Source organism: Scardinius erythrophthalmus (assembly GCF_964197995.2).
Source record: "Scardinius erythrophthalmus genome assembly, chromosome: 16".
NCBI classification, from domain to species: Eukaryota; Metazoa; Chordata; class Actinopteri; order Cypriniformes; family Leuciscidae; genus Scardinius; species Scardinius erythrophthalmus.
In genome coordinates this window covers 4,464,232-4,479,408 of record NC_138236.1, presented here as the reverse complement: position 1 = coordinate 4,479,408, position 15,177 = coordinate 4,464,232, and the positions used below count along the sequence as shown (strand labels likewise).

Sequence of the window (15,177 nt, the reverse complement as noted above, 5' to 3'; positions counted from 1 at the left end):
TTTTTAACACTTTACTTGAAAACCTGCATATATAGTGCAACATAAAACGTTTCTAAATGTAATTGTAACCACAGTTATAATACATTATAATACTTAATTTTTACACCTTTAGAAAGTATAATGCATTAAAACACATGAACAAACCAATTTGATGTGTAACAAGGAATCTGCAAACATTATAATGCATTTTAACTTTGCTGAAAATATATGATGCATGCAAAGTCCATTATGATTTTTTGTAAAATGCATTTAAAGGCTTCAAGTAAAGAGTTTTTTTTTTTTTTTTTTACAATATAAATATGATAAATAGGATCAAAATTCGATAAAAAGAAGAAAACAAATTGATACCCCCCCCCCACCTGAATGCATTTTTCTGAATGAATGAATTGTTTAACTTATTAAAATACCAGATTACATTTACTGCAATAAAAAAAAAGAATTTATAAACTCATCTGAAAACTTGATAAGCAGCATTAAACTAAATATTACACTGTTAACTATTTTTATTTATTTTTATTTACAATGTTTGTAATTGTAAATAAAACAAAGATTATTGGAGTAGGTTTTAAAAATACTAAAATACTATTTCAGTCTTTCTTCAAATTTGAGAAATCTACTAGCAATTTCTGTGCAAAATGTGTTGCAAATACACTTTGTTGAATCAGTTCATTTGTATGAATCATTTGAATGAACTGATTCACTGGACTGAATCACACTGAAAAAAATGATTCGTTGAATTGAATAAAAACAATTATGGTAAGTGTTGCACACAATTGATTTTAGCTACATTTAAACAAATGCATTAAGTTGAACGTAATCAATTTTAGTTCAACTTAATGCATTTGTTTAAATGTAGCTCAAATCAATTGTGTGCAACCACTTACCATACATTTTTTTATTCAACGAATAAACTGAGCAACTCTAAAAAATTTAACTGAGCAACTCTAAAAAATCATTTTTTTCAGTGCAGGATTTCCACATATGAGTTTCTTTAGTTTGCTCTATTGTAAAGTTGTGCACCACTTCAAGTTGGAAAATGTAGGTTGTTGCTGGGAAAGCTAAAACAAGTTAGTAGTGTCGTTGCTTTTAGTTATTCACTAACCAACACTGTTCAAAAGCTGCTGTGCCAACAACATTTGGTTGACTTTGCATACGTCTCTCCGTGGTCTCATGGGAACCAGGTTATAATCACAAGAGACCTAATGGAATCCCAAAGGCCGGGCAAAACCACATCACCCGTAATCTGATCCAGCCTCAAAGTCATTGGCATTTTGTTTTCCGAACAAAGTCGGAGCTGACCCTTGCTTCGCTCTGGCTTTGTAACCGAACAGATATTACGTAGAGATGGGCTTCACTCTTTAAGCCTCCCTTCAGCATCTCCACGAGCACAACGGGACACAATGCTTCCCATTATGACGGAGCGAGCCATCTGGATGTGAGCTTCACATCAGCGCAGGTAAGCGGCACAGAGATCCTCCCTCAGGTGGTCATCGGATCCGCTGTGGCTTCATGCCCAGACTCAATGGCTCGGATTTTCATGTGTGGGAAAGAGAGCGAGAGAACAGAGGGACTCTGCAGATTCCCAGATGGGAATTTACCTAAACCACTCTGTGTGTGAGAACCATAGAGAATCAACTCACTTCGAAAGCCACTTTCTAACCAGACTTGATGTGACAAGTCATATTTCATCTTTACACTAAAAACAAAAGGGCTGGGCAAAGTAGTTAGAGACCATATACCATTCAAGTTGACTAATCGTCTGATGGTTAGCCATTTAGAGATTGACAGATTAGCCAATAATAAAAAAAAAATAATAATAATAACAATAATTAAACTTATTCGCTTATTAATAAATTATTATTATGATCTCAAGTCTCACCTTTTTATGACCTGTTCTTTATTGAGCTTGTATTTGACTGTATTTGTAACATGCGTGTGCGGTTGTATTCTGTGGTGTTGTCTTGTTTATTGTTACTTACTTTTGTATTATTTTTGCATGTAAGGTGACCTTGGGTGTCATGAAAGGCACTTTTAAATAAAATTCATTATTATTATTATAAAAACAATATTTAATACAACTATAATATATTATTCTTTTATATAATAAAATATAAGTATTAATATTTTATATATATAAGTATTAATATTATATATATATATATATATATATATATATTCATATTTATATTCATATTTATGTACATACATACAACAATAGTCAACATTTAAAGTGGATCAAAAAAGTTCATCAAAGTTGTCCTAAGACGAACGGATATTGTTCAAAATTCATGTATAACTTTAATGAAAGGTTTTGATCCACTTGAAATTTTAAAATTTCAAATCTTCACATTTTGATCCACTTCATATACATATGCCATTTGGCACAGTGAGTTAGGACAAAAACCTAGCTAAAAAAGAAAATATATGGGTTTTGCTCATAAATGCATCTTCTTGTGGACAGTCAGGACGTAGTGTGTAACCCTTTGACACGAAGTAATCCAAAATCTTAAGAATGCCGAACAGTGTGGAATTTCCTGCGGATAGACCCCAAAAACACTCCTGGGCATGAAGCACTAGACGGAGGGCAAAACACTCTTTCTTTCAAACACTCAATAGCAGGAAGAGCTAAATAAAGCAGTGTAAAGCCTTCAGTGCAGTATCGTGCCTTTGGGGTCCATCATGGCTGCACATTACAGCAAACGCGTCAGAAAGACAAGCAAGCCTCTCTCACAGGGCAGGGCCGCTGAAACATTCCGAAACACACGCGCTATTAGTCCTCACATGCAGCCAGTCGCAGGCCATAAAATCAAGTGGAAGGAATGACAAGCTGTCTCCTCTGATAATCTGCTCTCAGATGAGCTCGTTGACGGTCCTGCATAAACTGATAATTACACACCGGAGCACAACAGAACAACTGTCTGGAACAGAAGCTTTCAAGGCCTCAGGCGACATGATTTGATAAGGGAAGCTTGTCGGGATGAGTACACAGCACTGAAGAAAGAAGAGTTCATACTGATGGTAAAGAAGCGCTCTGCACACTAAACGCAATGCCAATTAGATCAAGACAATCTGTCTTTACAAATGTGATGCAGCAAAATCAATCACAAATCACAGCAAATCAAAAGAGTGTGCAGACGGGGTTTAAAGGGATAGTTCACCAAAAAAAATTCAGCCATTAATTACTCCCCGGCATGTCATTCCAAACCCGTAAGACTTTCGTTCATCTTCAGAACACAAATGAAGATCTTTTTGATGAAATCTGAGAGCTTTCTGTCCCTCCATTGACAGCTACGCAACTACCACTGACGCTTACGTTAGTCTTACGGGTTTGGCTCGACGTGAGGATGAGTAATTTAGATATTTTTGGGTGAACGATTCCTTTAAGATACATATTTGCTGAAACCAGACAGTATATGAATAAAGTATTAGAGCATTTGCCTTTCAAATATTAGACTGTTAAATAAAGAAGGAAAACTATTGAAGACCGATGAATTGGCGGTCTAGCTTACAGGAAACATGTTTGGTACAACTTGTTCTGGTAAGGTTCTCTCAAAGTTATGAACAAACGTTCTTCCAGTAAGTGGTCTTTAATAATGTTCTCAACATGTTAACATAAAAACATTATTTATAGATCGGTCATGGAACGTCTTTTTCTGAAACATTTGTTTAACGTTTTTAAATGCTAGAATGTTCAGAGAACATTAAAAAGTAATGTTCCCATAATGTTTGCAAAATTATAAATCGCATGTTTGCATAACCAAAAAAAAAAAAACTGGATGTTTTGAAAGTTCAGAGAACATCTCATTACTTAATGCAAACATTAGCAAAACATTTTAGAACACTTTTTTTGATATCAAGGTGTGCGTCTGTGCTCACACTATGGGTTCTCAGCAGTATCAAGTTAAAAGTCCCTTCTGAAACTTATGGGCCGAACAGAAAAACGTTTATGCAGACGATTAAAAATTGTCAAATATCGGGCTTGGTGATATATTGGTTGACCACTAGTTAGGAAATTTTTTATAAAAGAGTTGACAATATATTTTTACCTGAGCACTCTTTGTTGCTCCGTTTCTCAATGCCAGGAAAGGCCGCCTCCAAGTCCAGTTTTCCGAAACGGAAAGCATAGCCATTCATAAGTTTCTTGGGAAGGCCGCTGCCAGAGCCGCCGGAGGAGGAGCGCGCCCGGTGACCTTTAACCTGCAAGGCCTTTTGGGTACGTTCGAGAGATTTGGAGCGTCTCTCGTCCGGACTGAGCTCAGTGTTCTTGGATGGATTTACGGCGGGAGAACCGTTGCGAGATTCATCTCCTCCCAACCATCCACGGGCACAGATCCTCCGTGGGATCGGCTCCTTTGAGACGGAGCCAGGAGTCGACTCCGTTCCCTCCTCCAGAATGGACTCAGAGCTGGAGCCGAGGTTCATTGGGTTCTGCAGAGCCTCCATGTAGGACTTGCGGAAAAGCCGGCGTGACTCGAAGGTCGTCGAGTCTCTAGGGTGACGCTTGCGAAGGCCGGGATTGCTAAGGTCCGTGCTGAACGAGAGCATTTTGTGTCCGATTCTACCTCGAATGCATCCCTGATCCGTGCTGGGACTCTTCTGCAAGGGCGAATCCTCTGAGCGCAGGGAGCCGATGCCCATGTCCGTAAGGCTGCGACTGAGAACGGGCTCCGACACGGTGGACTCACCGCCCAGAGAGTCTCGTGAACTGAGTGTTCCCGTGGATCCGTGCGTGCTGCATGTGCTTAGCTGACCGCGCAGGGTCGCTCCACCGCTCCGCGCCTGCATGATGGCGTCAGCGGTGCTGGTCACAAACAAAGGATTCACCACGTTCTTCCAGGGTGTGCGGTAAACCACGGTGCCGGTACTGAGGAGGCAGTTCTGGAGAGGCTGCAAGTTGCGTTCACGCGTTACATTCTGCAGGAAGTCCGGTGTAAAAATGCTGCCGTACATGCTCTCGGCCACAGGGATCTCTGCGATGGCTTGCCCGCTCCCTGACAGGCATTTTATGACCAGTTTGGCAGCCTTGCGGCCTAAAGGAACCACCTGCAAGTAGAAATCTCCCTGGCGTAGACGTACTTTATGCAGTGGTGCGATTTGCAGAACCACCTTCTCATGTAAACAGAGCGGCCATCCCTCGTGGTACAGCAACAGGCCTTTGAATCGCAGCTGTGCAAAATAAAAAGAACAAATTAATCAGATGCAATACCGCTTTACATGCATGCATAAGCAACCATTTTCAGTTATTTGCAGTTTGCAATCATTAAATACAAAAATGCAATGAACTAAAACAATGCAATTAGAAAATATTGAAAAGTCAAATTCCTGCATAGGCCAACAGAACTGCAAAAACGATGACTATTCTAGAACATGAAATGACTTCATGCCAGAGTTAAATGAGAATGCTGAGTGCCCTTGATAATTAATACAGGAGCATAAGGTTTCAGGTATGTGCTCACACAGCGCTAACCTGCAGAAATACAAAGCCTCCCTGAGCAAGTCTTTCATTTCAGCCTGATCCTCTTTGCCAAGTTCACCCCAGTCAACTCACTACACTCTTTTCACAGTAATACTGAACCCTCTTTCAGCCTGAAGCATTTATCCTCCCTCTCATGTTCCCACTCTCGCAGTATTTCTCTCTGAGAGAATTTAAATGGATTGAACATGTTTAGCTGCAGCGCGACTGATTTCAACAACAGCATCTGTAGCGGAGACTGTCAGCACAGCAGTAAAATAATCAGCGAATGAATGACGACTAGCCAGCTCGAGTTTAAAGAATGCATGATGCATGGCAAATTTCTATGCAGGTCCAATAAAAAAAATAAAATAAAAAAAAATAATAATAATAAAATATAACATATTGTAATAATTTATTAAGTATTAGCAGGCAACTGGAAAGTTACTTTTAAAATCTCTAAAATGTTATATCTAATTGTGTTACTTTTTTATAGAAAATAAAGTGTTATGTTACTTTTGCGTTACTTTTTCCTCACCTCTACTGGGCTTGCTTTGTATGTTTTTTAATTAAAAAAATTGGCAAATGTAATTGAAGGTCAGCAGAAAAAGATATTGGTTAATAAAGTGAGATTAAATACATTAAGTATCTTTTTATTATTTAACATATTTAATTATTGCAAGTTTGCGTAATATTTTGAGTTTGCATTTTACTGTTTTTATTCATTTTGAGTAATACTGAATCTGTTTTTGTGCAATGAGTAAATGAGATGAGTAAATGCATGCTCACATTTAGTCTAGAACAACAAAAAGCATCATGTACACACAGCGCACACAGCGCACACAGCGCACACAACGCCACGCGATTTCTCTAAACATGAGGACAGGAGAGCGGTCAGTCAACACATGGGAAAACAAAGTAACTTGCATTACTTATTGGAAAAAGTAACTCAGATATTTTGTTGTAAATAAGTAAAAACATGTAAATGTGTACATTTTTAATGCAATGTAAGTCGCTTTGGATAAAAGCGTCTGCCAAATGCATAAATGTAAAAGTAGAGATGTACGATATATCGGCCACCATATCGGTATCGGCCGATATATGCTCATTTTTTAGGTTATCGTTATCAGCCCCATAAGAAAATTTGTCCGATATATTAAAGCCGATAAATAATAGATTATTTCCTTCAGCTGAGACACTTCAGATGCACGCTGTTCACCATGATGGCTTTAAATTGCTTGAAATATGATTGGAATCACTTCAAATAATGAAAATTCAGTTTTGTGCTGTGATATCGGCTTCATAAAATTGTGTTTTGGGACATGGCTTTTAATGGTGAAACTTTTGTTTTTGTAATCAGGCTCTCAAAAAGTATACACAAATTTGGATTTCGATTTATCGGCCAATATATCGGTTATCGGCTTTTAAATATAAAGAATTATTGGTTATCGGTATTGGCCAAAATTTTCAGATCGGTGCATCCCTATGTAAAAGTAATATGCTACTTTACTTGTTACTTGAAAAAAGTAATCTGATTACGTTACTTTTTCACCCAGCGTTTTCATTTACTTTGAAATGCTTCTGTCAGAATGCATCTAATGAAACTGAGGGTACTCACACAGGCCTCCTCCTTTAATATCTGCAGGATTCTCTTGGCGGGCAGCAGGAAATCGATGAAACAGCGCAGGCCGTCACCGCGGTACTGTCTCTCCACCACGCTGAAGAGCTGCCACAACACGGTCACCGCGCTCACGCTGAACGGAGGGTACAGTGCAGATAGTGTGCTCTGAATACAGTGGTCCAACGACTCCGAGTCCTGTAACAAATCACACATTGACAGTCATTACACTTTTAGGACACATGAATCGTCAGTTTCTGGATTAATAGAAACCAAACCAAATTAAACCAAATTATTGTGAACAGTGTGATGGAGTAAACAATGTCAGCATGTTGTTTTTGGTTTGGTTAGTGAGAATATCGCTGGTTCAATTCCACCGTTCCCAGTTCCAAACACAAAAAGCAGAATGTCAGGAGGTCACGGGACACTGATGAGACAGGAAGCACCTGTCGATGTAACGTCACTGACTGGACAATAACAGGCAGGATGGAAAATCCTGTCCCTAATGCAGCACTACATCATATCTGTGGAGCGGAGGACTTTCCATACGGATATGAGGCACACTATCCTCCTAGACTAACAAAACCGTGACCTGGGACAGTCAACTTCAGGTTAAACGGGCAGGGTAGTGGACAAAATGAAAATGAATGGGGTTGAGTCAGGGTTGTCCTGGGTTATATACACAAGTTATAACTAAAATTAAAACCATTAAAAAAAAATTGTTAGTTGAAATAAAATAAACATTAATTGAATTAAGGTAACTAAAAATATATATATAAAACTTATTTTGTTTCAACATTTTTCATTTTAATTTAGCTTAACTTGATGTGCTAAAATAACTAGAACTGAAATAAAAATTATTTAAAAAAATATATAGACATTAAAAAAATTAAAACTAATAGAAATATTAGAATATATTAGAATAATATTAGAAAAAAAAATATAAACCATATATAAAATTACATTTATAAATAATTTATATGTAATTTATTTGTGAATAATTTATAATTAAATATATTTATAAATAAATTACATATTCATACACGCACATATATGTGTGTAATTTATTTACTATTTTAATTATTTAAAAATATAAAGAATATTATTCGTAAAATAACTAAAAATAAAAATAAATAAAAATAAATAGACATATCAAAATATATAACATTACATATACACACACACATAAATAAATATAAATTATTTAAATTACAAATAAAAATATATGATATATATATATAGAGAGAGAGAGGGTGAGTGAGAGAGAGAGAGAGAATAACTATTTAATAACTATATAATAGAATAATTTTGTAAAATAACTAAAAATAAAACAAAACTGATTAAAAACTACATAGAAAACTATATATAAAAAACTGAGAACTAGTAAAAATGACAAAAACACACAATAAAATTATTAAAACATTAACTAAAATGAAAAATATTAAAAATAAAACAGTTTAAATTATAAATAAAAACTATAATAGTATATGAACGATACTAAAATAACACTGATTTGGGTGCAAGACTATAAAAACTGGATCGGACATCATCATGACAGGGGAAAAGCCCAGGAAAAATCCCCGGCAAAGTACCCAAAAGCTCTCACTTTAACTTTCCCTGTTTGTTCTGCTCTGTCGGCCCTGTATTAGACAATGACAATGTGCCGTCCACATGCCGTGACTCCTCCACAGGGCAGCCATTGTTTCATCCCTCCAGCAGAAAGTCTCTAGGAAACTCAATCACTCGCCCACATTAGTGGCACTGCGGCTCGCAGAGCTCCAGAAATAATCACAGCGCTCAAACTGCAGGGGAGAGTAGAACCGCATTTTGGAGGAAAAGCTAACAATGGGAGGAAAGGCAACTTGATTTCTAACATTATTCGACGGTACTTTTTTAGGTTATTGTGGCAGGCTACAAATTAAGATTATAGATCTGTCCAGCGTGACCAGTAACTCGGACTGACAGGAGCCTCTAAAGCCTCGTGACCCAAGACTGTCAAAATAAACTAAACCAAAGGGCCCTTTCATCATATTTAAATAATAATAATAATAATGATGTAAGGGATAATCCACGGCTAGCTGTGCATTAAACAATTTGAATGCATGATGCAAAGAACCTCAGTGAAGTGCATTAAAATCGTTTTAAAACCTTTTCTTAAATATCTTAAAGCTGTTGTTTCCATTGATGTTTCCAGCACAATATTTGACCGGAAGGGTAAACATAACAGTTATTTTCACCAGTTATGACCTTCCAGCCAATCAGAATCGAGTATTCAGACAGACCATGGTACTGTATAAATATATATACACAGTACACACACAGACTACCAACTCCCGGTTACACTGACTGAGCGACTGACTATGAGACACGATACAGTTTAGGTTGTACTGTACAGTTGTACTGTATCCTTCAACATTCCTTCTAATGTTCATTCATGTTTTTTTGGTGCTGTATAGTAGTAAAGTTCATGCGCCACTTGAACTGAGGTTGCTCTGTCACGTCACATTAAAGGGTTAGTCCACCCAAAAATGATAATTCAGTCTGTAATCACTCACCCTCATGTTGTTGTAACCCCGTAAGACTTTCGTTCATCTTCAGAACACAAATTAAGATTTTTTTTGGTTAAATCTGAGAGCTGTCTCACTCCTCCATAGGCTTCTATGTTATTGAAACTTGCCAGCCCAGAAAGTTAGTAAAGACATGGGGTCTCATTCATGAAACACGAGCAGAACGAATTTTTGTGTAAATCGTGTGTAAAGTGGTTCTGGCGTAAATTTTCGGATTCATTAAAATGTTTGTATTTTCCAAATGTTAGTTGGTACGAAAGAAATCTACACCTGCTCCCAGCCACGCGTAAATAGTGCGTTTAACATCCGAACGTTTTGCTCATTAATAAGGCTGCATTTTAATTCACCTTAAACGGGTAAATATTTACACAGCATTTTGAAAAAATATTATATATAGTAATACGTTTTTTCTTTTTACTTTTATTATGAGAGCCAGTAATAGCATCTGCAAACGGAACACTTTAATCAAATAATGAATTGCTTTCAATAGGGCTGGGACTCTTTTCACTTCTGGGACTGTTCGATTAACAGATGAAACTCCATTAACTGCATCAATATGCTGCCAATCTTCCTTTTTTTTAGGATCTGATGTAAGCTTGAAAATAAAATGTGGCGTTTTGAATGAACTTAAAACTTCATTTTCTGCATCTGATTAATTTCTCTTTTTCATTCGCTTTTGAGAAGACATGTTGAAATCCTTCGTTTGGTGTCATAATATGATGCCCATATATAGTTGTCAATCGGATTTAATGGGCGGGATTTATGGTAATTGAGAATGAGCGTGCACGCGCCTCCCATTTACGACTGATTGGAATTCATTAACACACACACACATTTCACTATCACATCTGACGTTTACGAAGTATTTGTGAATCAGGAGAAGAGTTTTCAGTCTCTTTACGCGCAAATCACTCACATATTTACTCGTATATTTACGAATGTTTCATGAATGAGACCCAATGTTAATAGTCGTTATTTTTGGGGGTTTCTGCGGACAAAAAAAGTATTCTCGTCGCTTGATAAACTTAAGGTTGAGTCACTGTAGTCACTTGGACTATTTTAACGATGTCTTTACTAACTTTCTGGGCCGGCAAGTTTCAATAACATAGCAGCCTATGGAGGAGTGAGACAGCTCTCAGATTTAACCAAAAATATCTTAATTTGTGTTCTGAAGATGAACGAAAGTCTTACGGGGTTGGAACAACATGAGGGTGAGTAATTACTGACTGAATTTTCATTTTTGGGTGAACTAACCCTTTAAACAGCACCAAAACTCTTTGAATTACATAATAAAATTGCTGAATTTAAAAGCTGGTCAAAAGAAACAAAGCACAAATTATTGTGATCACTGGATGACAGGCGCACTACAAATAAAGTTTTGTTCACGCATCAATTGAAAACATCACAGACTAAACTATCACATTAGAAAACATCACAGACTAGCTTTTTATTTTGACTTCCCGTGGAGCGTTCAGAAATTAATGAATGGGGTTTGATCTCCCAAAGTGTCTCGAGTGGAGTCTGAAGGTTTGAAGATCTTTAGAACAACATGTTTTAACCCGAAAACGTTTGCGTTGGTATAAACTACAAGCTGTAGCCTATTCAGGACGGCCTGCATATCTGTGTCAGTGCGCCCCTACCCAAAACAGCACTTTTAAAGTCTGGGAAGACTAAACATACTTGAACACAGCACTGGACGGAGAGGTGGAGATAAGTGAGGCTTTGAAGATGAAAGATAAATAAGACTGGGCAGAGGGAGAGCTTCTGACGCATTTCCATAACCTTGAAAAAGTTATTTCACCTGGCTGAAGCCAGTAAAAGAGCTTTTAATAGCAGCCAAAGCACAAGTGTGGGCTTGGAGGAAGCGTGGATGTGTGTGTGGGATCCGAATCCGCCCTCTTTGATGGGGTTTATGGCAGACGGTGGAGGTGCTGGATGAGACCTGGCTGGACCCGTAATTATATCGTGTGTATTATATGGATTCCAGGTGTCACACTGTTGCTCTGACATCCGCTACAGAAGGTACAGCCACACTAAGACGCACATTTAGCTTTGGTTTAGTCAAACATCTCAATTATTGCCGGTCACACCGAGGTTTAGGGATTTGATCACAACCTGCTTTACACATCGTCTACATGACATGTGTAATCATACAGCTTGTTGTGTTTGCTTTTTTTTTTTTAAGTGATCAGACTAACAAACTGGAAAAAAAAAATTCTTATTTTCTCAAGGGGATTTAACAAGCAAGCAACCATCTAAAACACCATAACAACCACCAAGCAATTCCCTAGCAACCATCCAGAACACCATAGCAACCACAAAGAAGATAACAACCACTCAGAACATGTTAGCCTCATATTAATAACGAGAACCATTCACATTTTCTTTGTAAAATGGAAATATATTAAGCTGCTTTGCAATGTCGTTATATGCTAATTGTTTGAAAATACAAGAATTTACTTCTTGTTCCCACAACTTTTGGTCAATTAATGTCCATTTATATTTTTCAGGCTCGTATGTAATTTCACTTTAATTTCACTTTAATGAAAAAAAAAAACCTAAAAAAAACCCTTTAATGACAAAAAAAAAATGACAAAAAAAGACAAAAAAAAACTTTAATGAAAGTAATTCCACTTTAATGACAATAGGTCATTTTCACGGCCAATAAAGTGAAATAACTGAACATAAACATACAAGCTTGATAAAAATGATCATTCTAGAAGAAAATTTCAGATATATATAATATGTAAACAAATGTATTAATTCCATAACATTTTATTATATAAATTATATTATATTATATAAATGTTTTACATGTCCTGCAATATACTACATACTGTATGTGTATATATTAGTGATTTCTATGACTTTTACAGGCCTGGAAACCACAATTTTTAGGTTTTCCCAAGACTGTGGGAACCCTGAACCGAACACTAAAGATGTTGTTTTTACAAATCATTGACATCACGGGTGCCACTGATGCTCTAACAGACTTGAGGTCCACTTAACCACCTTTTACTGCACTGCAAACATACAGTAACTAAGCAGGATCTGCGATTTGCCAAACGAAGCATCTCTAAACGCCAGCCCTTCCAGAGAGCGCTAAACAAACCATGTGTGAACTCCTGACAGTCTGATGGGAAGGGCATCTGTGTCCTTTACTGGGTCAGGAAGACAAAGGGCTCGCGCACCAGCTCTCCAGTGGAGCATGAAGACACCGCGGGAGTGAAACAGGAGAGGAGCAGCGGCGCAGACACACACCTCCTCTATGCAGGTGTCGAAGCAGGTTTAATGCATCTATAGAGCTGTCTGTGACAAATGCATGATTATAGAGAGGGAAATACAACGGGTCAACAGCAGAGTTGAGATACGCCATGCTGAACAAGGGTTAGCACAGCATTTGTGCTGGTGACCCCGCATTGAGGAGCCAAACGTGTTCAGTTATATAGATGCTCAGCAAACAACAACCATTCACAGGCCTCATATTCAAATGCGTTTGGCAGTCATGGAAACACTGCATGCTGTCACAGTTCAATTGAAACATAACAATTCGAGAGAAGAAAACGTTTATTTTCTTTATTTCAATAGTGCACTTCAGACATTCTACTAACTATAAGTAACTTTGCAACTACATCACTCTCATTAGAGTATTAGTAGACTGTAGTAGACTGTCAGGTTATGGTTAGTTGTTAGGGTTCGGTTAGTAGAATAAGTTGACTTGTAGTTGTCAAGTTACTTATAGTCAGTAGTATATCTGTTGAGAAGCATCAAAATAAAGTGTAAGCAAATATTAAGCATAGAGTCTACTAATACTCTAATGACAGTGAGATGACATGCATTTGCAAAGTTACTTATAGTCAGTAGACTGTCTAAAGTGGACCATCGAAATGAACCACGTACAGTCATTTCAGTATAAACTTGATAATACAGTTGGCACTATATAATATGAGGATGCACAATTCTAGAGCCTTTATGTAAACAGGACGCTTGTTAGGTTTGTCCAAACAATGACAACGAGAGCGAAAATATGCAAATAAGGACGTTTACCCACAGTTTAGGAGTGTACAGTTTATGAATACCCAGGATTAGTTGTTAACCCCAGGAAAATTATGAGCAATGTGAAGTGAAGCAAGATAACCCAGTGTTAACTATTTCAAGTGTGATATATATATATATATATATATATATATATATATATATATATATTTACACACACTACTGGTCAAAAGCTTTAGATCGGTAAGATTTTTTATGTTTTTAAAAGAAGTCTCTTCTGCTCGCCAAGGCTGCATTTATTTGATCAAAAAAAAAAACAGTATTATTGTGAAATATTATGACAATTTAAAATTACCGTTTTCTATTTTAAGATATTTTAAAATGTAATTTATTCCTCAGATGAAAGCTGAATTTTCAGCATCATTACTCCAGTCTTCATTGTCACATGATCCTTCAGAAATCATTCTAATATGATGATTTGATGCTCAAAAAACATTCATTATTATTTTCAATGTTGAATTTTTTTTTCTTTGAAATTCTTTGATGAATAGAAAGTTCAAAAGAACAGCATTTCAGAAACAGAAATATGACACACAGTCTTTCTGAACAATATTCAATATAATTATTATAATAAAAACATCTATTATTATATCATTATTATACTATAATATTCATATATATATATATATATGCACATACTGCATGATGTTTTAAAATGATTTTTGATTATTACAAAATATATATTTTTTATAATTTTATTATTATTTACTTTATTATAATTAATATTACTATTCACATCTTTATAACCAAGGCAATGTGTGTTTACAAATACTTTCTTATAGGAAACACATTTCATTGTTTCCAAGTTCAATGTGAATAAATTCCAAAGCGTATGTGTGTTAAGCTTACAGTGAATAATGCCATACGCCATAATCGTGCCCTCCCTCGCTAAATCCATCAGTTTGAAAGAAGTCGAGTTCTGTAAACGCCGCACCTGATGTGACTGGCAGCTGTCGAACAGGTTGACGTCTACAGATGGAATGTGCATTGACTCACGGGAGGACAAAAGCAACACGCAGCTGCTCTGAAACAGGTTCTCTATAGTGAATCTATGAGCGATTACAGCATGATGACACAAACACACCGTAAACAACAAATCCAGCATCAGCTCTCAGAGCTCAAACACACCGTAAACCTGCTGTGACATGGCAAATTATGGTTTCAGAGGTAATTACGTGAGGAGTTAAAAGTGCTCTAATTGAGGGATCAATTCAAGACGCCGCTCCCATGATGTGTGGATTACTGCACAAAAGCCCAAGCCGAGTCCTAATGCCACTCATTACCTGAGTCAAACTTCTGCTAACACTGTGCTTGCAAACTATTTTCTTCTACAAATCACGGATCTATATCCCTAATATTAGAACTGAATTAAGTCAACACGAAACAAAAAAACAACCAAAAATTAATAATGGTAATAATTAGGGGTGTAACAATATATCGTGTCACAATATATCGCAATACAAAAATGCAACAATATGTATCGT

At 36.7% G+C, this 15,177-nt stretch overlaps 1 protein-coding gene across 5 annotated transcripts in view; it reads right to left on the bottom strand.

Moving 5' to 3' along the window:
• The window catches only part of plekhg4b (pleckstrin homology domain containing, family G (with RhoGef domain) member 4B), a 56,967-nt gene that overhangs the window by 29,815 nt on the left and 11,975 nt on the right, over positions 1-15,177 (bottom strand). For all 5 annotated transcript variants that reach the window (XM_081388092.1, XM_081388088.1, XM_081388090.1 and 2 more), the window contains exons 2-3: positions 7,071-7,268; positions 4,047-5,166 (exon numbers count right to left, since the gene is read on the bottom strand). In XM_081388092.1, the coding sequence (XP_081244218.1) occupies positions 4,047-4,950 (904 nt within the window). In that variant the 5' untranslated portion in view covers positions 4,951-5,166; positions 7,071-7,268. The remainder of the gene's footprint in view (positions 1-4,046; positions 5,167-7,070; positions 7,269-15,177) is intronic.